The sequence below is a fragment of the Dasypus novemcinctus genome, chromosome 26, assembly GCF_030445035.2.
Source record: "Dasypus novemcinctus isolate mDasNov1 chromosome 26, mDasNov1.1.hap2, whole genome shotgun sequence".
Classification (NCBI taxonomy): domain Eukaryota; kingdom Metazoa; phylum Chordata; class Mammalia; order Cingulata; family Dasypodidae; genus Dasypus; species Dasypus novemcinctus.
The window spans coordinates 42,011,123-42,035,072 of NC_080698.1; the positions used below are offsets into that span (position 1 = coordinate 42,011,123).

The window sequence follows — 23,950 nt, forward strand, 5'->3', positions numbered from 1 at the left end:
AGAAAGCATAAGAAGCCATGAGAACAAAGAGTAGATGGATATAACCAAAATCTGGAATGTGGGACAACAGACAGGCAGTGTCAAACAGACTTCACAGACGAAGCTTAGCTTAGCTGAGAACGCACTATACACAGCTGTAAGTGGATGGCTGGAGCATACATGGACACAGTAGTCCCTCTGCTGGATGCTGTGACCTAGTTCTTCCCTTCCCAAGATGGATTCTTCCTCATCTGCAAGTGTCCCCTTAAATGCCTCTTCCTTACCCAGGGCTTCTCTGATCATCCTAACAAAAGTCAGTTTTCTAAGCAATCTCCCCCAACTCATCCAACTCTTTATCAGAGCACCCTAATTTCCTTCCTAACACTTTTCTCAATTTGTTATTAAATATTACATGGACACTCCATGATGCTTGATCATTTTTAACAGATAATAACTGTGTTAATAAAAATTCATAAGTAAAAGAAAAAACCACTAATTTTGGCTCAGCATGTACGTTACCAAACCCCCTGGACTTTGAACTCTGCAGGACAGAGACAGTATCTTTCATCCCTGCATTCTCTGGACGAGCACAGTACTTGCTAGACAGTAGGACACAGATGGCTGTGTGTTAAACAAACAGACCACATTTTAAGCCAGAAAGCAAATATTCAGAGGGAGCTAAAATCATTTCCATCATGATAAGAAGTCAAAATACAGACCCCACTGATGGCAGATCATCAAGGAGGCATGAATCCAAAGCGAGAGCTCAAAAGATATGTCCCTAGTATATACCTCCAGTCAGGGACTCAGAAATAATCCAAGAGGTTTTATTTCAAGACTATCGACTCCTTACAAAACATCATCCTAACTTAGTATAGGGTTTGATGTGGAAATAACAGGGGAGCTGGTGTAGGTCAGTGGTTGAGTGCCAGCTTCCCACATATTAGGTCCCGGGTTCAACCCGCGGTACCTAAAAAAAAAAAAAAAAAAAGGGTACTTCTTGATGTGGAAATAAAACTTACAAATGGAAAGTAGTAAAGCAAAGGATATTTAACTCAATTTTCAATTAGACCAGGCAAAGAGATAATGCACTGGAAAAAAACAGAGCAATGACATTTACTGAGAGGCTTCTTATGTGCCAGGTATGGTACCAGGTGTTTCTGGGTACATCATTCCATTTTGTCTTTATAACAGCTGTGTTGGAAAGGCATTACTATCCTTGCGCATGGGGCTCCCTTACGCGGGGGAAACCCCTGCGTGGCAGGGCACTCCTTGCGCACATAAGCAATGCGCATGGGCCGGCTCCACATGGGTCAAGGAGGCCCGGGGTTTGAACCGCGGACCTCCCATGTGGTAGATGGATGCCCTAACCACTGGGCCAAGTCCGCCGCCGAAATGAAGGAAAAATTAACCACATTGCTGTGCTGGCATGAAAAGAATGAATGAACAGAGCTGCAAAATCACCACGAGCAGTCAGGGAGACTAAACTTGTGGTCTGTACCTAATCTAGGCAACTGCCTAAAAAGAGAAAGAAATTAACACTTGCCAAAAGATTATAAAAGGACCCAAAGACTCACTATATAATATTTAACATGTTCAAAATAGAATTCAAACTTACTCAACATTCAAAGAACCAGAAAAATCTGACTGATACCCAAGGAAAAAGAGAATCAACAAGTGTCAACACCAAGATGACCCAGATGTTGGAATTATGGGGCAAAGACTTTAAAACAGCTGTTATAACCATCAGCTGTAAGGTAGAGGAATGCTGTTGAAATGAATGGAAAGATGGGAGTTCTCAGCAGAGAGATGGAAACTATTTTAAAAAGGAAGCTTTAAAACTAAAAATTATAATATATGAAATAAAAATTTACTAAATGGGCTAAATAGCAGAATGGAAATGACAGATTTGGTACAATGGAGACCCATAAAAATAAAAGATATTGGTGTAGGAAAAATGTATTTTCAGAAAAAAAAATGGCTAAGAACTTCCCAAATATAATTAAAGGTATAAATTTACAGACACAAGACTCTCAGCAAACCCTAGATATTCTTTAATAAAACAATGTTCAGATTCATTATAATCAAACAACTGAAGATCAAAGATTTTTTCAAAAATCTTGGAAGCAGCTAACATGGAAGACAGAGAGAGAAAGTTCGCCCAAGATCTAACAGGAGTTTCAGATAGAGATAAGTAAGAATGGGAAAGGCAATATTAAAAAATAAAATGGTTAAGAATATTTGAGTTGTTCAAAACAAAACAAAACAAAACCAACTACCAGTTCTTATTATCCAAGAAACCCAATAAAACTCAAGCACCATAAATAAAAGAAATGGACACCTAGGTCTATCATCCTGAAACTATAGAATATCAAAGACACAGAGATAACCTTAAAAGCAGCCAGAGGCATATCTACAAAGCAGCAGCAATAATTGATGGCTGACTTGTTCACTGGAACAAAAAAAGCAAGAAGACAGTGAAATCATGCCTTAGTTGCTGAGAGAAAATAATTACTAACCTAAAATTTTTACTTGGTGAAAACATCTTACAATAATGTGGGAAATTAAAGATATTTCAAATAATAACAAGAAAGTTTAATATGAAAGAATGTCCTTGACTACATAAAATTAATAATGTCTAATTAGTGGAGGAAGAAAACAAATTAGAATAAGTAGTCACATTAGTAACATGTATAAGTTGGATGGAGATAATTAAAGTAAGGTCCTAGCATTATTCAGCAGAAAAGTTAATTACAAAAATACTTAAAATTAAAGCAGTCACATAGAAGGAAATTTGTACACCAAAACATTTACATTAAAAAAAAAGACTCAAAAAATTTTAATTAAATATCAAGTTTAAGTTAAAAGAATAGCAAAGAAGTTAAGTGATTTTTCCCAAAACCAGCTGGTAAACGACAGGGCTAAGATTCAATACCAGGTCTCTCTGACTCAAAGGCTATGATCTTTTCCTTATGACTTCTCCAAATAAATAAGCCCCAAAACTCAGTTTGGAAAACAAAAGTCTTGGTTATGAAAAGAAGAAACTTCTCAAAGGTGGTTGTGTAAAAGAAGAAATTTCTTAAAGCTGAATTGAGGTTGGTTGAGGATGCTTGCTTAAGCTTTTAGAAAAGGAAAACTTCTAACATTCAAAATGAACAATGTATCCATCCTATACCTGTTTCTAGTCATTTTAGTTGACTTTTACTATGCACTGAATGTTTACTTTGGCGTGGCTTCCGCTGCAGTTAACTGACTAATGCCTTTCTGGAAGTTGTTTTTGAGTTGTGACAGCGTTTTGCTCGGCCTCCCAGCACTGCGGCTACCCATGCCCATTCCGATGATCGAATCACATCCTTACTCATGGCTCCTTTCCTTGCTCAGTCTTTACCAGATTGTGATTAAATAACAGAGTCCAGTAGCATTATTCCTTGTCTTTAGTCCTGGCCGAGCATCACCCATCAGCCAAATAACAAAATACCCAACAAATCTTGGGCAGCCTGAGACTGTTGGGAGATTACTTTTAACTCCAAAGGGAAAAAGAAAAAAACCTCCTAGGTAATTTCTGATTCCTCTCTGAAATTGGGTTTCAATCAAAAAGAACTTCTCAAAATAGCCTCCGTTCTCCTTTATCAATGACACCTACTCAGGAATTTGTTTCCTTATTAAACTGTTAACAATTTAAAGTGCCAAACCACAAAAGGATAATCTATGTTCCTCAGATTTCCAACCAACTGTAACAACTGTTTTCTCTGCACCCCACGGCTGTTCCTGTGTCAAAATTCATGAGAACCATTAACAATGCAATTATAAAAAATCAAAGTTTAGATATCAAATATATTTACTTATGTTTTTCAAAAATGGGAGGTTATCACTAGTAAAACACTCCTTAACAAACAACAACAGGGAAGCGGACTTGGCCCAGTGGTTGGGGCGTCCGCCTACCACATGGGAGGTCCACAGTTCAAACCCTGGGCCTCCGTGACCCGTGTGGAGCTGGCCCATGTGCAGTGCTGATGCGCGCAAGGAGTGCCGTGCCACGCAGGGGTGTCCCCCGCATAGGGGAGCCCCAGGCGCAAGGAGTGTGCCCCGTAAGGAGAGCCTCCCAGCGCGAAAGAAAGTGCAGCCTGCCCAGGAATGGCGCCACACACACGGAGAGCTGACACAACAAGATGACGCAACAAAAAGAAACACAGATTCCCATGCCGCTGACAACAAAAGAAGCAGACAAAAAAGAACTTGCAGCAAATGGACACAGAGAACAGACAACTGGGGGGGGGGGACAAAGAAAGGAGAAATAAATAAAAATAAATCTATTAAAAAAAACAAACAACAACAACAAAACAACAAAAACCAGCCACTGAATCCTCTCTTGACTTAATATTCATACCCTTAAAGACTCTTGCCTCAAATTCAGCATCTAAATAATTATCACAAATAAGTAAATTTCAGCACATCCAAGTACTCTGTTTTAAAACATTAAATTCACAGTCTAAGATATTTTAGATGCAAACCCTGAAAGCTTACTAAATGGTTTTCTTCAAAACTTTATATAGGGAAACGGACTTTGGCCCAGTGGTTAGGGCGTCCGTCTACCACATGGGAGGTCCGCGGTTCAAACCTAGGCCTCCTTGACCCGTGTGGAGCTGGCCATGCGCAGCGCTGATGCGCGCAAGGAGTGCCGTGCCACGCAAGGGTGTCCCCCGCGTGGGGGAGCCCCACGCACAAGGAGTGCGCCCGTGAGGAAAGCCGCCCAGAGTGAAAAGAAAGAGCAGCCTGCCCAGGAATGGCGCCGCCCGCACTTCCCGCACCGCTGACGACAACAGAAGCGGACAAAGAAACAAGACGCAGCAAATAGACACCAAGAACAGACAAGCAGGGGAGGGGGGGGAATTAAATAAAATAAAATAAAATCTTAAAAAAAAAAAAAACTTTATATAAAGGAAAACAAGCTAAAATGGCAGCAGAAACATAACAGTTTTTTGTTGTTGTTTTCTGTTTTTTTTTTAAGATTTATTTTACTTCTTTAGCCCCCCCCCCCCCCCCCGCCCGCCCTTGATGTTTGTGCTTGCTGCCTGCTGTGTCCATTCACTGTGTGCTCTCTGTGTCTGCTTGTCTTCTCTTTAGGAAGCACTGGAAACCGAACCTGGGACCTCCCATGTGGGAGAAAGGCACTCAATCACTTGAGCCATCTCAGCTTCCTGCTTTGTTGTGTCTCTCATTGTCTTTCCTCTTTCTGTGTCCTTGTTGCATCATCTTGCGTCAGCTCGCAGTGCCTGCCTGTCGTGCCTGCCCGTCACGCAAGCTCGCTCTCTTGATTGTCTTCTCCAAAAGGCACCTGGAACTGAACCCAGGACCTCCCATGTGGTAGGCGGAAGTTCAATTGTTTGAGCCACATCCACTTCCCAGCATAGTTTTTTAATCTCTCCTAATCTACAATTAAAACCGGACAGGGGGAAATGGATGTGGCTCAACCAACTGGGCTCCCATCTACCATACAGGAGGTCCAGGGTTCGATGCCCAGGGCTTCCTGGTGAGGGCAAGCTGGCCCATGTGGCAAACTGGCCCATGGAGTGCCAGCCTATGTCGGAATGCTGTGCCACACAGGAGTGTCACCCTGCAAGGGAATGCTGTCCAGCACAGGAAAGCTGCCCCGCACAGGAGTGCTGGGTAACACAGAGCTGGCACAGCAAGATAACACAAGAGACACTAGGAGAGAAAACAAGAAGATGTAGCAGAACAGGGAGCTGAGGTGGTGCAAGAGAGTAAATGTCTCTCTCCCACTCCGGAAGGTCCCAGGATCGGTTCCCGGAGCCACCTAATGAGAATAGAAGCAGACATAGAAGAACACACAAGTAAATGGACACAAAGAGCAGACAACATGGGAAACAAGGGGGTAGAAAGAAATAAAATAAATCTTTAAAAAAAGAAAAAGAAAAAACTGGTCAGGTCAACTAAATAGCAAAACCAAACACCCAAGAATGGAATGCTCAACAAATCCATGTGACAAGGTATCATCTTCCAAGACAGAACACGATACTATATCAATGGTAAATGTTATATATATATATACAGAATTTAGTTTTATGAGATGAGAATATGATCAAGCTTTTTTTAAAAATTTTCTTCATTAACAAGGAGATTTTGGTCATGTCATTCAACCAACCTATACTCTTTATTAAACCTTCTAAACACTAGAGCATCAATTAAGTTTGTTTTTAGGATTCAATAAGATAAATGTGCCTGGACGGGATTTGTTAAAGTAATTTTCCCATAATTTGTTAAACTGTCTTTTGTCTTTTATTTTATTCTTTGAGGTTGAAGCAATGTTTACTAACTAAAAAAAAAAAACTCATAAAGAACATGACTATGTATCCATTCTTATCCGTAGTAACATTATCTGATAATATGATGGCATACTATTTCATTAAAAAAAAAAAAAAGGAAGAACACAAGCAGGTGAGAACCAAGAGCCAACAGCCATACTACCTTCAGGGCATCTGTGCCCAGGCAGAAAGAGAAAACTAAAGCACGCACCAAGCCTACAAAAAGGCAAATCCCAAAATAGTCAATGGTAACACTGGAAAGCACAGAGCAGCAGTTTGAGAGTGGCAACTGAAACCATAAGGAATTCTGGTCACTCTAATAGAAGCAAACGCAGGGCCTCACAGTAAGAAAGTGAGAAGGTTCTGGAGCAGTCCTGCCCCATGATCTCTAGAAACCGTCTTGCCAGCGTTCGCTGCCAGGAAAAAGCCACACGTGGAGTAGGAGAAACTGCAGGAAGCAAAATTAAACTCCAGAAAAACAAAGACAAAAGAGAAAAAGGAGAGATGTGGGAGAGTGGAACAGGAAATCACAGGAAGTCAGATGACATACTTTTGAATGCTACATGAGTAAAACTGAAGAGCTGACATTAGAGAAACTACCCTGGACCATGCCTCCTTCTGAACTAAAAAAAAACAAACCTGATTTCAAATAAATATGAGCAATAGGTTTGAGGTCAAATCCCATACAAAATTACTATAAGAAAAAAGACACCACAAAGCAGAACACCCTGAATACCAGAAAAATGTTAAAAAATAAAGCAACATACTGTTTCAAAATGGAATAAACTGCATCGAGAAAATGATACAAGACAAGAGAGAACAAAATGGGTCAGAGTCAGCAAAATTCAGATGAAGTACTGAAGTCAAGAAACATCTGGGGGAAACGGACTTTGGCCCAGTGGTTAGGGCGTCTGTCTACCACATGGGAGGCCCGCGGTTCAAGCCCCGGGCCTCCTTGACCCGTGTGGAGCTAGCCCATGCGCAGTGCTGATTCGCGCAAGAGTGCCGTGCCACACGGGTGTCCCCCGCGTAGGGGAGCCCCACGCGCAAGGAGTGCACCCATAAGGAGAGCCGCCCAGCGCGAAGGAGGGAGCAGCCTGCCGAGGAATGGTGACGCCCACACTTCCAGTGCCGCTGACGACAACAGCAGCGGACAAAGAAACAAGACGCAGCAAAAAGACACAGAAAACAGACAACCTGGGGAGGGGAGGGGAATTAAATAAATAAAAAATAAATCTTTAAAAAAAAAAAAAAAAAAAGAAACATCTGGAAATTTTAAAGAATTTTATTTCAGAAATTAACATAAGAGAACCTAAGAGAAAAACTAAAATTTTTAAAATCAATTAAAAAAGAAAGACAAAACTGATTCGAAGAAAGTGATGAACAGTGAAAATGTATAAACAGGATCTTACAGATAGATATAATCAGAGTTCCTAAAGAATAAGAAAAAAGGACAGAGAACAAACAGTAAAACTATGAGAAAAGGAAAACGTTCTTGAAATTAAAAAAAAAAAAAAACTACATATTAAAAGTGAGCAAACCCATACGTTCTGAAAGAGAGGGGTGGGAGTCCCTCGGAGCACAGGCAGTACCTACCTAACGGGAGGACAGGCCGGTATGTCAAGCCCTCAATGTTGTTGCAAGTAACTATGAACCTTGTTCTTCAAGGAGTAAAGGACATGGTTACCAAGGGCCCTGAGGGGAAGGGGAGGGAGGAATAGAATATATGGAACGTGGGGCATTTTTGGGATATTGGAATTGTTCTACATGATCTTGCAATGATGGATACAGGCCATGTTAAATTTTAAATTTCATCAAAATTTCTACAAGTGTATGTTCCAAAATGTAAACCATAATGTAAATCATTGACCGTGGTTAGTAGCAATGCTTCAATATTTGTACATCAATTGTAAAAAATGTAAAATGTTATTAATAGGGGAAAGGGGAAAAGGGGGAGGATGTTGGGTATACAGGAATCCCCTATATTCTGTACGTGACTTTTCTGTAACCTAAAAGCTTCTTTGAAGATGAAATGAGAAAAATAAGACACTGGGGGAATAAATGGAAGAAAAGGTCACTGTATACACAAGACAACACATTGTACAGTGATGAAAGACATAATGCGGAATTTTAATTTTTTTAATGATTTTTTATTATTTCAAATACTTTTTTTAATATTTTGTATTTTATTTGTCATTTTTAGAACTATCATTATTATCCCATTTTCTTATTAATTTTACTTGGTTATTTTGCTTGCTTCATTTTTGAAGACCTTTAAAGGTTACATCTGTGGCAGGGAGGATCACTGGTGCGGGGTGTCAGTGAAGGGGGATGCATGGGAGGAGGTTCACCTGGTACTGCCTATAAGGCATATGAATGTGTTCCAGTGTTCATGGGGCACTGTCACAGAGGGTGGAGATCCACACAATAACCAAAAGAATATCCAATTGCCAGGTCCTGCTGCATTCTCTAGTGACACAGCGGGAATCCCCCAAGTGCAGGGGCAGTGACTAATCAAGAGGATGGAACTTTGATGGGCCCTTGACATTGATGACTGTACTTAGGAAACTTTTCTTTTGAAATTGAAACTCAGCCTAGTATTACAGGTTACCTAAGAGTTCATTCCTGAGAGCCTCCTTGTTGCTCAAATGTGGTCTCTCTCCAAGCCAAACTTAGCATACAAAGGCCCTGCTTCCCCCCATCCCCCAGCCCCCAGCACAGGGAGTGCAGAGTGCTGCCCCACACAGGAGTGCTGCCCCACGCAGGAGTGCTGCTCCACACAGGAGTGCTGGCCCATGTGGAGAGCTGGCGCAGCAAGATGACACAACAAAAAGAAACACAGAGGAGAGATAATAAGAGATGCAGCAGATCAGGGAGCTGAGGTGGCACAAGAGAATGAGCACCTCTCTCCCACTCTGGAAGGTCCCAGGATGGGTTCCCAGAGCCACCTAATGAGAATACAAGCAGACACAGAAAAACCTACAGTGAATGGACACAGAGAGCAGACAATGGAGGGAGGGGTGAAAAATAAGTAAATAAAATAAATCTTTAAAAAAAAAAAAAAAGGACAAATGGGACCCCCTCAAAATTAAACACTTTTTGTGCTTCTAAGTTCTTTGTCAAGAAGGTGAAAAAGGGAAACGGACTTGGCCCAGTGGTTAGGGCGTCCGTCTACCACATGGGAGGTCCTCGGTTCAAACCCCGGGCCTCCTTGACCCGTGTGGAGCTGGCCCATGCGCAGTGCTGATGCGCGCAAGGAGTGCTGTGCCACGCAGGGGTGTCCCCCACGTAGGGGAGCCCCACGCGCAAGGAGTGCGCCCCATAAGGAGAGCCATCCAGCGCAAAAGAAAGTGCAGCCTGCCCAAGAATGGCGCCGCCCACACTTCCCGTGCCGCTGACGACAACAGAAGCGGACAAAGAAACAAGACATAGCAAATAGACACAGAACAGACAACCGGGGGAGGGGGGGAGATTAAATAAATAATAAATAAATCTTTTTTAAAAAAAAAAAGGTGAAAAAGCAGCCTACACAACTGCAGAAAATATTTGGAAACCACGTATCTGATAACAGCTTTATTTCCATGCTATATAAAGGGATCATAAAACTCAACAATAAAAGGGCAAGCAAATCCAATTTTAAAAATGGGCAAAAAACTGAAATAGACAATTTTTCCAAAGAGCAAATCAAAATAGTGAGAAAGCACATGAAAAAATGTTCAATATCACTAGCTATTAAGGAAATGCAAATCAAAGCTACAATGAGTTATCACCTCACACTTCATAGAACGGTCATTATTTGAAAAACAGGAAACTACAAGTGCTGGAGAGGATGTAGAGAAATAGGAACACTCCTTCACTATTGGTGGGAATGTAGAATGGTGCAGCCTTTGTGGAAGACACTAAATATAGAACTGCCACGATTCAGCAATTCCTCTACTAGGAATATACACAGAAGAACTGAAAACAGGGATGTGAACAGATATTTGCACACCAAAGTTCACGGCAGCATTATTCACAACTGCCAAAAGATAGAAACAACCCAAGTATCTATCAGTCAATGCATGGATAAACAAAATGTGGTATGTACATACAATGGAATACTATGCTGTGGTAAGAAGAAATGAAATTGGGACATATATGACAACATGGATGGACCTTGAAGACATTGCGTCGAGTGAAATAAGCCAGACACAAAAGCACAAATATTGTATACTCTCACTAATATGAACTAAATATAAAGAATAAACATATGGAGTTAAAACCCAGAGAATAGGCTACCAGAAGATAGGACAAGGGATGAAAAGAGGTACTGATATTTAATGTACGCAGAATTTTTAATTAGCTTGACTCTAAAAGTGTGGAAATGGATAGAGTTGATGCTAGTACAATTTAGTTAGTATAACTAACATAGCTGGCTTATAAAAGGAATTGTGGCTGAAGGGGATAGTTTAGGCAAGCAAATGTCAATTGAAAGAAAGCTAGAGAATAATCTAGGGCTGAATAACATAGTGAACCCGGGGGTACATGAAGATTGTGGTTAATAGTACAAATACAAGATTGTTCTTCTATGAACTAGTACAAATGCATGTCACTATTACAAGGTGCTAAGAATATGGTAATACATGGGAAAATACAAGTAATATAAATTATGACTATAATTTACAGCAATATTGTAATATTCTTGCATCAATGTCAAGACAGTACTATGTCAGTGTTAAAGGTCAATAATAGGGGAGTATGGGAATTTTGTCCTTTGGACTCAGGAAAACGTTCAAAAATTTACTGAGGGAATTACTGCACAATTCTGATTAAAGTGAGAGCCACTGAGTGTACACTTTGGATTGATGGTACAAGGCATGTGACTGTGTAAAACAATGAACCATATGGTAGAAGATTGACTGTGGTTAACAGTACAGATATGAGAGCATTCTCTCATGAACTATAACAAATGTACAACGCTAATACATGGTATTAATAACAGGGAGGTATATGGAAAAAAGATACCAAATGTAAGTTACGGATATAGCTAGCAATAATATTTTGATGATGTTCCTTCATAATCTGTAATAAATGTTCCACAACAATGCAAGGTGTTGATAGAAGGGCAATATATGGGAATTCTGCACATTACACAGGATTGTTTTAAGCTCACAGCTTCTCTAATTAAAAAAATACATATATATGAAAGAAAAAGTCCCTCAGTATCTAGACAAAAAGAGTAACTTTTAAGAGTAAGAAAATTCAATTATCATTAGACTTTGTAAAAGCAATGCTTTGCAGCAGAAGGAAAGAAATAATGTACATAAGGTAGTCAAGAAAACAAATGTGACGGGGAGCAGATGTGGCTCAAGCAGTTGAGCACCTGCCTCCTACATGGGAAGTCCCAGGTTTGGTTCCCAGGGTCTTCTAAAGAAGACAACAAGCAGACAATGAGCAAAGACAAGCAGATTAGGAAAACAACAAGCAGATAACGAGCAAGACAACCAGCAAACAATGAGCAGATGAAAAACAAACAAGCAGGGAGCAGATATAGCTCAAGCAGCTGAGTGCCTGCCTCCCACATGCTCCCAACTTCGGTTCCTGGTACCTCCTAAAGAAAAAAAAACACAATGAGCAAAAAACAATGAGCAGGGGAAGCGGCTATGGCTCAATCAGTTGGGCTCCCATCTACCATATAGGAGGCCCTGGGTTCATGTCCCAGGACCTTCTTGTGAAGACAGGGCCGCCCACACACCACGGAGCACCACCCAGCCCAGAGACACTGTGAGCGCAGATTCAGCAAGGTGACACAAAAAAAAAAGGAGACAAGCAAAGACACAGAAAGAGCGCGCAGCAAATGGACACAGAAAGCAGACGCAAGTAAGCCCCAAGGAGGCAGGGTAAATAAAATAAATACAGACACAGAAGAACACACAGCAAACGGACACAGAGAGCAGACAGCAAGCAAAAAGTACAAGGGGAGGGGATAAAAAAACAAGTTGACTTTGTAAAAATATTATTAAAAAAAAAAACAAAAACAACGAGCAGGCAACATGCAAAAACAATGAGCAAAAGCAATCAAACAGATGAGGGAACCATCTGGAGGGATGTGGGGAACTCAAGGAATATTGTTCCCATGATGTCTCCCTGAGGAATCAACTAGAAAATGAGCTTCAATCAATCCAAATGACTAGCAAGACATTGCGCACAGAGAACGTCACTTATAGAATTAAGAGAAAATGAGGGTAAAAGGAAGAGAGTACTGTATGCAGTGAACATATGGTCAGATAATATAGAACTAGTACAACTATTTTAGAAAAAGGAAAAAACAGGAAAAAGCATAAGTAAAAGTTTAAAAAAAAAAAACCTGTTTTAAGTAATTACATTGGGCCTAGTAGAATTAGTATTGTTATTTTGAGTCTGCTGTGCAAGTAATATGAGATAAAAGAGTAGCTACAGGTGATTCTAATTCTATCATCTGTGTTTTTGAAATACAGGATTCTTCCAAAAAGAGGCAGATGTAATACATAACAGGTAAATAAAAACCTTGACATGGAAATATCAGTATGAACTCATGGAGCTTTTTTCCTTAGTTCTGTCCACTGAAGAGGCCAGGAAACAATAACCCATCTAATAGCAATGAGTGTATCAAGAACAAAGGTGCTGTTCTAGAAATACTATTCTCTACAAAAAGAAACTGAGACTTACAGAAAGGCCTGGGGATGAGATCCTGTCATTAGAGAAAGCAAAGAAGCTGTTAAAGACTACTAGGGTCAGTGCAAAGTAACTCAGGAAGCTGCCCCAGGCTGGGGGAATGGGGCCTGACAGCAGTGGCTTGTGGTTTCTTTTTGAGCTGATGGAAAGGTTCTAAAATTAGCTCATAGTGATGGTTGTGCAGATCTCCAAAAAAAAAAAAGACACATAACGCATTGAATTGTACATCTCACTATAGCTGTTAAAAATGGAGGGGGGAAATAAAAGAACTCACAAGAATTCAAAGAGAAAATATGACCTTTCAAAAGGATCATGATTTCAAGTAAATAAAACGTTTAAATCCATGAATATCTGGTGATTCTCCAAAATCTACACGTGATTAAAATGCAGAGAAGTAAATACAGACACAAACACGCACACATAAATAAATAAATGCACATAATATAAACTGGTGAAAAGAGAAAAAGATTAGTGAGTTGTATCAATTGTCAATTTCCTGGTCATGTATTAGCACTGCAGCTGTGCAAGATGTTACCTCTGGGGGAAGTGGTGACAGCTACTTAGTGCTCTCTGCATTATTTCTTACAACTGCATGTGAATCTACAATTATCTCAAAGTAAAATATTAACTTAAAAAACAAAACAAAACAACTAACTGGTAACCTTTGGAGAATAGGAGGAAGCCAGTTCATCATCTTGAAAGCTAGGAAAGAAATCAAACGTTTATCCTGCCTTTCCTGGATGAATCATGCCAATAACTGAAGATATAGTAAATGAAGGGAACCGTTTTGTTGGGGATAGTATTGTGTACCTGAGTTCGGACATGTTCTTGGCCAGCACATTCTGCTGGGGATGGAACCACTGAAAATAAGATCACTTCAGGGAAGTGGATGTGGCTCAACTGATAGAGCATCCACCTACCATGTAGGAAGTCCAGGATTCAAACCCAGGGCCTCCTGGCCCATGTGGTGAGCTGGCCCACACGCAGCGCTACCGCACGCAAGGAGTGCCATGTCATGTAGGGGTGTCCCCTGTGTAGGGGAGCCCCACGCACAAGGAGAGCGCAAAAAGGGCAGCCTGCCCAGGAGCGGCACTGCACACACGGAGAGCTGACTCAGCAGGATGACGCAACAAAAAAGAGACACAGGGAAGTGGATTTGGCTCAACTGCTAGAGCATCCATCTACCACATGGGAGGTCCAAGGTTCAAACCCAGGGTTTCCTGACCTGTGTGGCGAGCTGGCCCATGCACAGTGCTGATATGCACAAGGAGTGCTATGCCATGCAGGGGTGTCCCCCACGTAGGGGAACCCCATGCTCAAGGAGTACGCCCCGTGAGGAGAGCCGACCTGTACGAAAAAAGTGCAGCCCACCCAGGAGTCGCACCGTACACTAGGAGAGCTGGCACAGCAAGATGATGCAACGAAAAAAGAGACGCAAATTACAGATTCCCAGTGCCACTGACAAGAATACAAGCAGACACAGAACACACAGCAAATGGACACAAGAGAGCAGACAACTGTGGGGAGCGAGGAGCGAGGGAGGTAGGGAGGTAGGGAGGTAGGGAGGTAGGGAGGGAGGGAGGGAGGGAGGGAGGGAGGGAGGGAGGTAGATAAATGAGACACAGATTCCCAGTGCCACTGACCGGAATGAAAGAGGACACAGAGGAACACACAGCAAATGGACACAAGAGAGCAGACAACATGGGGCAGGGGAATAAATTAAAATAAATCTTTTAAAAAAAAAGACTGGTAATGGGAATCCTACATATTATGCAAGATTGTTCTTAAACCCACAACTTCTCAAATAAAGGAAACAAAAATTCTACCTATAACCTGACGAAGATTATAGGTCTTGGGTCTATTTTCTGTGCTAAAAAGGACTAACAAGGATTAGAGGGCTTTAACAACATGCCAGCCTTCAAATGAGACTTCCTTCTTGACTCAAGTCTTGAGAGAGACATGAGAGGGAAATAATTTTCTCACAATATGATTCAATGTTATCTTTCATTTGCCCATTAACCAGCTAAACTCATCTCCTGTATCACTGAAAGTTTTGCCATGGACCTACACTTTTAGAAATATTCGTTTATAAAAGGACTGGTCGAGAGGGCAAGTCAGGCCTAAAAGCGGAATGAAAAAACAAAAGCTTAAGTCTCCCAGAACATCAACAGATTCCTTTTTTTTTCCGCTCCAACCTTTTCTAAACACACTTAAAAGGTTTGCTTTTCCATTATGAGCATTTAAACCAGGGACCAACACTAGGATCCATTAAGAGCTGCTTGTCCTTGTCCTAGTAACAAGCAGAGACACTTCACTATGTACTTAACAGGGCACCTTCAGAGCCCAGCAATAATCCGCCTCTGCCTTTACGTCTCATGTGTTTGGAGGTTCTCAAATAACAAGAGCCTTGTACCTGAAAGCACAAGCAACAAAAATAAGTGCAAACGCCCTCCCTCACCTGAACTCCCTGTCTTAAAACAAAGCACTATGTCCCGAGGTGCTGGCTCATCAACAGTAGGCTGATCTGACCTCAAGGTCTCAAAAAAAAAAACTAAGCAAAAAATCCCAGTATATCAGATGGCCTGATTCTCCTATAAATTTTGAGATCAAGTCTTTTTTTTTTTTAAACCTCATCTTTGCCCCTATCACAAAGGGTCAAAGCGTAAAGAGAAAGAAAACATGAACCATGACTTTTTAATTTTCTGGAATTGCTACCCACAAAAGATGACAGAGTGACACCAACATATAAAGATGAGGTTCAGCAGGCAGGAGTGGAAAGGAAATTTGTTAAAAAAAAAAAAAAGGAAGGGGATGGGCTCCTTTGTCTTTAATGTCTATATTAATTAGTCTCCTAGGAGTCTGCTGACTCCCCGTTTCCTTTCCTCCCTCATGCCTCCTGCCCATTCTCTGCTCCCTTTTTTTTAAAAGTCATGTTTTTTATTTTTGATTTTTAAGATTTTTTTTTCTCCCTTTCCCTCCCTCCCAGTTGTCTGCTCTCTGTGTCCATTCCCTGTGTGTTCTGTAACCGCTTCTATCCTTATCAGCAGCACCAGGAATCTGTGTTTCTTTTTGTTACGTCATCTTGTTGTGTCAGCTCTCCGTGTGGGCGGCGCCATTCCTGGGCAGGCTGCACTTTCTTTCACGCTGGGCGGCTCTCCTTACAGGGCGCACTCCTTGCGCGTGGGGCTCCCCTACACGGGGGACACCCCTGCATGGCAGGGCACCCCTTGTGCATCAGCACTGCACATGGGCCAGCTCCACACGGGTCAAGGAGGCCTGGGGTTTGAACCGTGGACCTCCCATGTGGTAGATGGATGCCCTAACCACTGGGCCAAGTCCGCTACCCTCTCTGCTCTCTTTCTCTCTCTTTTTTTAAAAGATTTACTTTATTTATTTATTTATTTCTCCCCCCACCACCCTCGCGTTGTTGCACTCGCTGTTTGCTCTCTGTTCATCTTCTTTTTAGGAGGTCCTAGGAACCAAACACAAGACCTCCCATGTGGGAGGGAGGCACCCAATACCCTAAGCCACCTCCACTCCTTGCTTGTTGGGCCTCTCATTGCGTTACCTCGCTGTGCCTTTCCATTGTGCCATCTCGCTGCATCACCATGTGTCATCTCGTTGCATCAACTCGCCACACCAGTCTGTCGTTTCAGCTCTCTGTCTTGCTCATCTTCTTTGGGAGACACTGGGAACCAAACCTGGGACCTCCCACGTGGTTGGTGGGCACCCAGCTGCCTAAGTCATATTGGCTTCCCCTCTGCTCTCTTTGTTTTGTGAATCCTCCACTTCCCAGTTTTCCCTTGCTCCTTCCCTTATTATTTTCTCGGCCCCCACATGAATGTAAGCAAACACACGGACATACACAAACCTGCTAAAATGTGTAAGCACAGGAAGGCCAAGTTCTACTTACCACACTGGTCCTTATGGAAGCCCAGTCCAATGTTTCCACGATTTCTGAGAAAAGTACATCTCATTCACATTCCCTGGATCCTCTCTATGAAAGAGGGCTCACCCTGGGTGGTAAGCACTAATTCCCTGGCTCAATTTCCTATGAACAGTCAATGCAAAGGACCTCTCTCCTCGACACTGTTCTGATCATGGGAATTCATGAATGTTTAAATAGGAAGCTCTAGCTCCACAGCAGCGTCTGATGAGATTAAGACTCTAAGCAAAGAAGTGAAAGAGCATGCACATTTATCTCCCATTCCAGAAATGGCTAGGAGACAGAAACTTCGGTCTAGTGTGTTTCTTGGATGTACAGGACAGAAGCTAAAGTCAGACCCAGTGCTTTTTCAGATGTCATCCTGGGCTTTAGGCATGTTCCTCAAGATGAGGTGCCCTGGTCCATGGGGCCATTACTTTGGGCAAATCTATAGGGGGAGAGTGGTTCAGCGGTGGAGGAGAGAGGAGGGTGGCACTTGGATTTTGGCTTGTTCACCCAAACTCTTTTCATTCAGCCCGAAAGAAAGAGGAGAGTGTTTAAACATTACTTACTGCCTGCTGGATATCAGTCTTTACTTGCTCACTCAACATGCCTTCAAAGACAAAGGAGTCACCAAACTTCTCAGCCTACAAGGAAGGTAGGAAATAAAAATCCAGAAAAGGTTGTAGTAACGAGTTCACAGATGCCATTTTCTCTGCACACTACTAAAGCAAGTCCTCTTGTCCAAATGAACTTAAATTTCTCTTATGCCTTCCCGGTGGGTTCAGAAATGACTTAAAAACCCCTGGCTTGCCAATTACAATAGGTCAACGTCACTTACAGTGATCATTTTCATGTAAGAATAGAGACTAGAAGAAATTAGCTTTTGAGAATGTGACTGTTCCTGTTGATGGAAACACATATCTGCAGGTATTACAGATGACTTTGTAAAACAGTAGTATCCTTTACCTGTGAGATTACAAATCAAGTCCTGGCTTTTTTCTGCTACTGAAATCTAGCTAAAAGAATTAAATGGGGGGAGCGAATGTGGCTCTAGTGACAGAGCTTCTGCCTACCGTATGGGAGGACCTTGGTTCAAGCCCTGGGGCCTCCTGGTGAAAAAGAAGAAAACAAAGTGTGCCCACATGGCAAGCCAGGGCCTGTATGAGTGCCCGTGTGCTGTGCTGTGCCCATACAAGTGCCCATACAAGTGCCCGCGTGGTGAGCCAGTGCCCCACGCAAGTGAGTCACGCAGCAAGATGATGATGCATCAAAAGAGAGACAAGGGGAGAGTCAAGGTGAAGTGCAGCAGAAACCAGGAACTGAGGTGGTACAACTGACAGGGAACCTCTCTCCCATCAGAGGTCTCAGGATCAAATCCCAGTGAATCCTAGAGGAAAGAAAATGAGAAGAGCAAACAACACAGACAGCAAAAACAGCAGGGCGGGAGGAGGGGAAGGGGGGAAAACAAAATAAATAAATCTTTTTTAAAAAGAATTAAATGGCACTGTTTGCTGGTATTCTGACATACTCTGGCTCCACTGAGGTGTCAGCTGCGGAACTGCGGGGCAATTCCAGCATCAAATGGAATCTATACTTTCGTGATTTTACTTAATGAAAGTGTCTCGAGTCCCCGTGTATGTGGTTCTCCTGGACACATTTGACTCCATTTTAAAAACACCCACAGGGGTCCCTCAGTCTCCACAACTCGACTCTGAGTTCTCCTCCTACATTCTGACTCTCTGACTTGTCCCGTTAGCTCTCTGGCTGTGTGCAGTTAAGACCACCTGGCCAGCCTGTTAAAACTACAGATTTAACTAAGTAAATAAACAAGCAAACAAGCAAAAATGAAAAAAAGAACTCAGATTCCTGTTTCCCACCCCAGAGGTTCCGATTCTGTGGGCTCAGGTTGAGATGGAGGGAGTCCGCATTTGCCGCTGGTGGTCCTACCACAGGTGGTTCAAGAGAGATGCGGTGAGGTACATGACCTACTACCGCACAACCTCTTTCAGTCTTGTCGCTTTAACTACTACCAGTACTTCCAAGGACTCTCAGACCTTCACCTCCAGTCCTGTCCTCGTTACACAAAATCAGCTGCCTAATAGATCTCTTGACCTCAAGCCTCACAAGCACCTCAAACTCCTTATCCAAATGGAATGCGTCCCCTCTTCTTCAGCCCCGCTCTTCTCACTATAGTCCCCTGTGATACCACCACGCCCAATTACTTAAGCCAGTCCGTCGTTCCAAGAGAACCAGTATCAAACATACCACGCACTGGCTCTGGGCTAAATGATGGGAATACAAGGTCCACAAGAGGCAGACGTGGTCCCTACCCTTATAGTACTTAAGTAAGGGCACAGACAAAAAATAAACAAGTGAAAGGAAGAAAATAATTACAATTTAACTTCACACTGTAAGGGAAAGCCTTCTTTAAATAGAGTGGGCAGGGGAAGACTTTTGGAGAAGGTCTACATCTAAATTTGGATGACTGAAGATGAGAACGAGCCAGTCATGCAAACAGGGGCATGTGAAGTGGAGCGGAGGGGATTAAAAAAATTTTTTAAAAACCCAAAAAACAGAAGAAGAGGAAAAAAAAGACTTGTGGGGGAGTTAGGGAGCCAGGAAGGAGGGGATGGATAACAAGGGGCAGAAATTCCAAACAGATATGGGCCAAGTCTCCAAGGTGGGAAAGAATACCAAATGATCAAAGAACAGAAACAAGACCAGCAGGGTTCCAACATGGTGAGCAAGGGAAGTGGGACATAACATGAAGGTGGAGAGACAGAAGAACAAAACTGAAAAGTGTCGTAAGCATTCTTTTGTTGTTGTTGTCCAAGCTCAGGGTTCTTAATCCTTCTTGTGCCTTGGACCCCTTTAGCAGTATGGTGAAACGAACAGACCTCCTTCTCAGAAAGAAATGTTTAAATGCATAAATTGAAATAAATAGGATTACAAAGAAAATGGATTACAAAGATAACTAGTTATACCAAAACATTAATAAAACAAATTTGTGCTATAGTAATATATACATTCTTTATAAATATATTATATAAGACCTCAGGAGGAAAGTGGGGATAACTGCAAATGATACTTCAAAGTAACTGCAACAATAAGGTGATATTAAAATATCTGTGATTTCCATTAGTGACAAACTCATAGACACTGCTGCCTCTTCTATTATGGTTTGTTGCCTATGTTCAGAACTAAAAGAAATGCTAAATATCAGTTACAGGTTAGTAAAAAAGCAAGATGAAGTTTTTTTCCTCAGGATCCCTTAAATTCTATTTATTCTATTTCACCTTCTTGGAGAATTCTGGTCTAAGAGATGCCTTTTTCAAACTTTAGTCGACTATCAAGGCATTTGATAAGAGTGTACTGAAACAGAAACAGGGACTCCAAAAACCAAAGGCAAGGGTAAATTCTTTGGATGAAATAAACTGGGAAGCCTACAAAACAAATACATTTCAGAAATGTACTTAAACTAGAAACCCTCCCTTTTCCTATCCCCATTTAAGGAGAAATAATCACTTTTGGAACCTTGCTTGGTGATTGAAAGACCATAGGATGATGCTTAGCTTTGCTTCAGAAGTGCCTTTTATGACAGTGGTCAAAGCAATGGAATAAAATTACAAAAATGCAAAGGTGTACTTCTGCATCTATCACTCATGAAGCACCCAATGCTTTAAACAGCCAAATTGCAATTTACTGAGAAGTCAAAAGTAGTCTTATTTTACATGCCCTCTCTTACCTCAAAATGCCTGACTGACCAGTGGCACTGGCTCCCTGGTGTGGTAAAGTATTAACATAACATAGCATACTTAATAGGAGCACAGGTTCCAGGCTCCCACTGCCTGGGTTTGCATCCCAGGTTCATCACCAACTAGCATGTGACACAGGGCAAATCACATTTCTAATCCTCTGTTTCCTACCTGAAAATGACCTGCCTCATGGGGTTGCATGAGGAGTAAATTAGATGAAAAATACATAAAGTGCTTAGTACAGTGCCAGGCACATGGTAAGAGAGGCCAATCAATGTTAGCTACCCTTAAAACATTTTTCAAAGTTCTAAAATTCCTCCCCATCCCAACCCCATTACCTCCGTCAAATAGCCAGTTGAGTTCACAAACTTCTCAAATTCAGCATTGCTGACTTCATAGGCATCCATGAAAAAGGCATCCATGGTGACTTTCCTAGCAGGTGCTTCCCCATCCTGCTTTATCTGAGGATCATCTGTGCCCATCGTGAACATTCCGGCAGGGATGAGGACCATCTGCAGTAGAAGGGACAACACAAGATCAGGTTGTCACAGCCAAAGGAGATTCTCCATGGAAAGTGCCTGGCACACCTAGCACCCGATAGCTGGTATCCCTTCCACACCCTATAGAAATCTCTGAAAAATTGGTAATGCCACTCTACGCCCCCATGAAATCGAATGACTAGTCACAAAATAAAGTGAATGAAGTGAAAACTTTTCAGCAAAGTAAGTTATTTAATCAAAACTGTCCAGGAGAGAACAATTTGGCCATTCCTCAAAAAGTTAGACAGGGTAAGTGGATTTTGCTCAATTGATAGAGTGTCCACCTACCACATAGGAGGTCCAGAGTTCAAACCCACGGCCTCCTGGCCTGTGTGGTGAGCTGGCCCACACACAGTGCTGCTGGATGCAAGGACTGCTGTGCCACACAGGGGTGTCCCTCACATAGGGGAGGCCCACATGCAAGGAGTGCACCCCGAAAGGAGAGCCACCCTGCATGAAAATAATGCAGCCTGTCCAGGAGTGGTGCAACACACACAGAGAGCAGACACAGCAAAATGACACAACAAAAAGAGACACAGACTCCCGGTGCCACTGAGAATGCAAGCGGACACAGAAGAGAAGAGAACAGAACACACAGTGAATGGACACAGAGTAGACAATGGGGTGGGGGTGGGGGGCAAGGGGAGAGAAATAAATAAAAAATAAATCTTTTTTAAAAAAGTTAAACAGAAAAGTTATATGAACCAATGATCCCAAAAGAATTAAAAGCAGGAACTTGGATGGACATTTGTACACTGAGGTTCATAACAGCATTGAGCATTGTTTACAATAGCCAAAAAAATGGCAATATGATTTCCATCAGATGGGTAGATAAACAAAATGGGGTGTATGTGTATATGTGTGTGCATATATGTATACACACACACACATATACATATATATATATTACTGAGCCTTAAAAAGGATTGAAACATGCTGTTACTAGATGAACCTTGAAGACATTGTGTTGGATGAAATAAGTCAGATCCAAAGGGGAGGTATTATATGATTCCACCTATACAAAATAGCTAGAATATACAAATTCATAGAGACAGAAAATAGAGAACAGGTCATCAAGGGAAGGGAGCAGAGGTAATGGGAACTTAATGCATAACAGATATAGGGTTTCTGTTTGGGGTGAAAGTTCTGGTAACAGATGGTAGTTTGGGTAGTGCAACATAATAAATGGGATTATTTACACTGAATGGTGTGCTTGAGAATGGCTGAGATTGGAAACTTTATGTTGTATACATGTCTCTACAATTTTTTTAAAAAAGATGACAATGACAATTAAATGCAATCTGTGATCCTGGACTGGAACAAATAATGGAGGAAAAAAGGTCCAAAAGGACATTACTGGGACATATTAAAAAACTGCAATATAGATTGTAAGCTTTTTCTCAATCTTTAATTGCTTGAACGTAATAATCGCACTAAAGGTGGTTTCACAAGTGAGTATCTTTGTTCTTTGGAAATGTACATGGAAGTATTAAGTGTTCAAGGAGGATTAGATATATAATCCACATTCAAATGTTTAGAAAACAGAGATAAAAAGATAGAAAGCCAGATGGCTAGATGAAGGGTGGGTGAATGGATATTTAATAGATAGATTTAGACAGAATATAGTTGTTATGAAATACGTGGCAAAAGGTTAAACGTTGGTGGAACTTGGTATTTGGGAGGGAGGTATACTGGAGTTTCTCTGTATGGATTTTGTATTATTTTTTAAATTATCCTGTTTGTTTGAAATTATTTTTAAAAAATAGGTCTGGGATAAGACACCAAGCTGAGTAATGGTTGGATTAGAGAAACAGGGACAACATTCTACTTTTTTCTTTACACATTTGTATATTTTTCCTTTAATATGCATTTCTTTCTTTTGAATTGTTTTTATTTTTTATTTTTTTAAAGATTTATTTTTTATTTATTTCTCTCCCCTTCCCCCCCCCCCCACATTGTCTGCTCTCTGTGTCCATTTGTTGTGTGTTCTTCTGTGTCCACTTGTATTCTTGTCAGCAGCACCCAGAATCTGTGTCTGTTTTTATTGCATCACCTTTGCGGCATCAGCCCTCTGTGTGTGTGGCGCCATTCCTAGGCAGGCTGCACTTTTCTCACACTGGGCAGCTCTCCGTACAGGGTGCACTCCTTGCACGTGCGGCTCCCCTATGCGGGGACACCGCTGTGTGGCACGGCACTCCTTGTACACATCAGCACTGCGCGTGGGCCAGCTTCACCACTCAGGTCAGGAGGCCCTGGGTTTGAACCTTGGACCTCCCATGTGATAGGTGGATGCCCTACCCGTTGGGCCAAATCCACTTCCCTTGAATTGTTTTTATAAGCAAATGTAAAACTGCTACATATACATAAAGATTGATAGATAAATATGTTTAAATATCCACTGAATGAATTTTGACTTCCAATAATAATAGACTTATCAGTGAAACAGAAAATCTAAAAATTCTACAAAGGAACAATGTCTTGTTAATTCCTTATCAAGACTATACTTTATGTGACAGTTTGAATTTTGTGAATCCCAGAAAAGATTATGTTCTTAAACTTATCCATTCCTGTGGGTGTGGGGCCGTTTGATTGCATTAAATTCAGTTAAGGGACCTTTAATTAGCTTACTTGGTAAGATGGCTTTAGGGCTTTTGCTTGGACTACCTCAGGGAGGCATGAGCCAGCTTGGGTCTTCCTGGGTCTGATATAAACAGAGACAAAGAGAGAGACACA

The 23,950-nt window shown here is 41.7% G+C and overlaps 1 protein-coding gene across 1 annotated transcript in view; it reads right to left on the reverse strand.

Moving 5' to 3' along the window:
- Positions 1–23,950, reverse strand: part of SUMF1 (sulfatase modifying factor 1) — a 133,078-nt gene that overhangs the window by 92,159 nt on the left and 16,969 nt on the right. Inside the window, exons 2-3 of the mRNA XM_004483103.3 lie at positions 21,017–21,190; positions 17,493–17,567 (exon numbers count right to left, since the gene is read on the reverse strand). Coding sequence (XP_004483160.2) covers positions 17,493–17,567; positions 21,017–21,190 — 249 coding nt within the window. The remainder of the gene's footprint in view (positions 1–17,492; positions 17,568–21,016; positions 21,191–23,950) is intronic.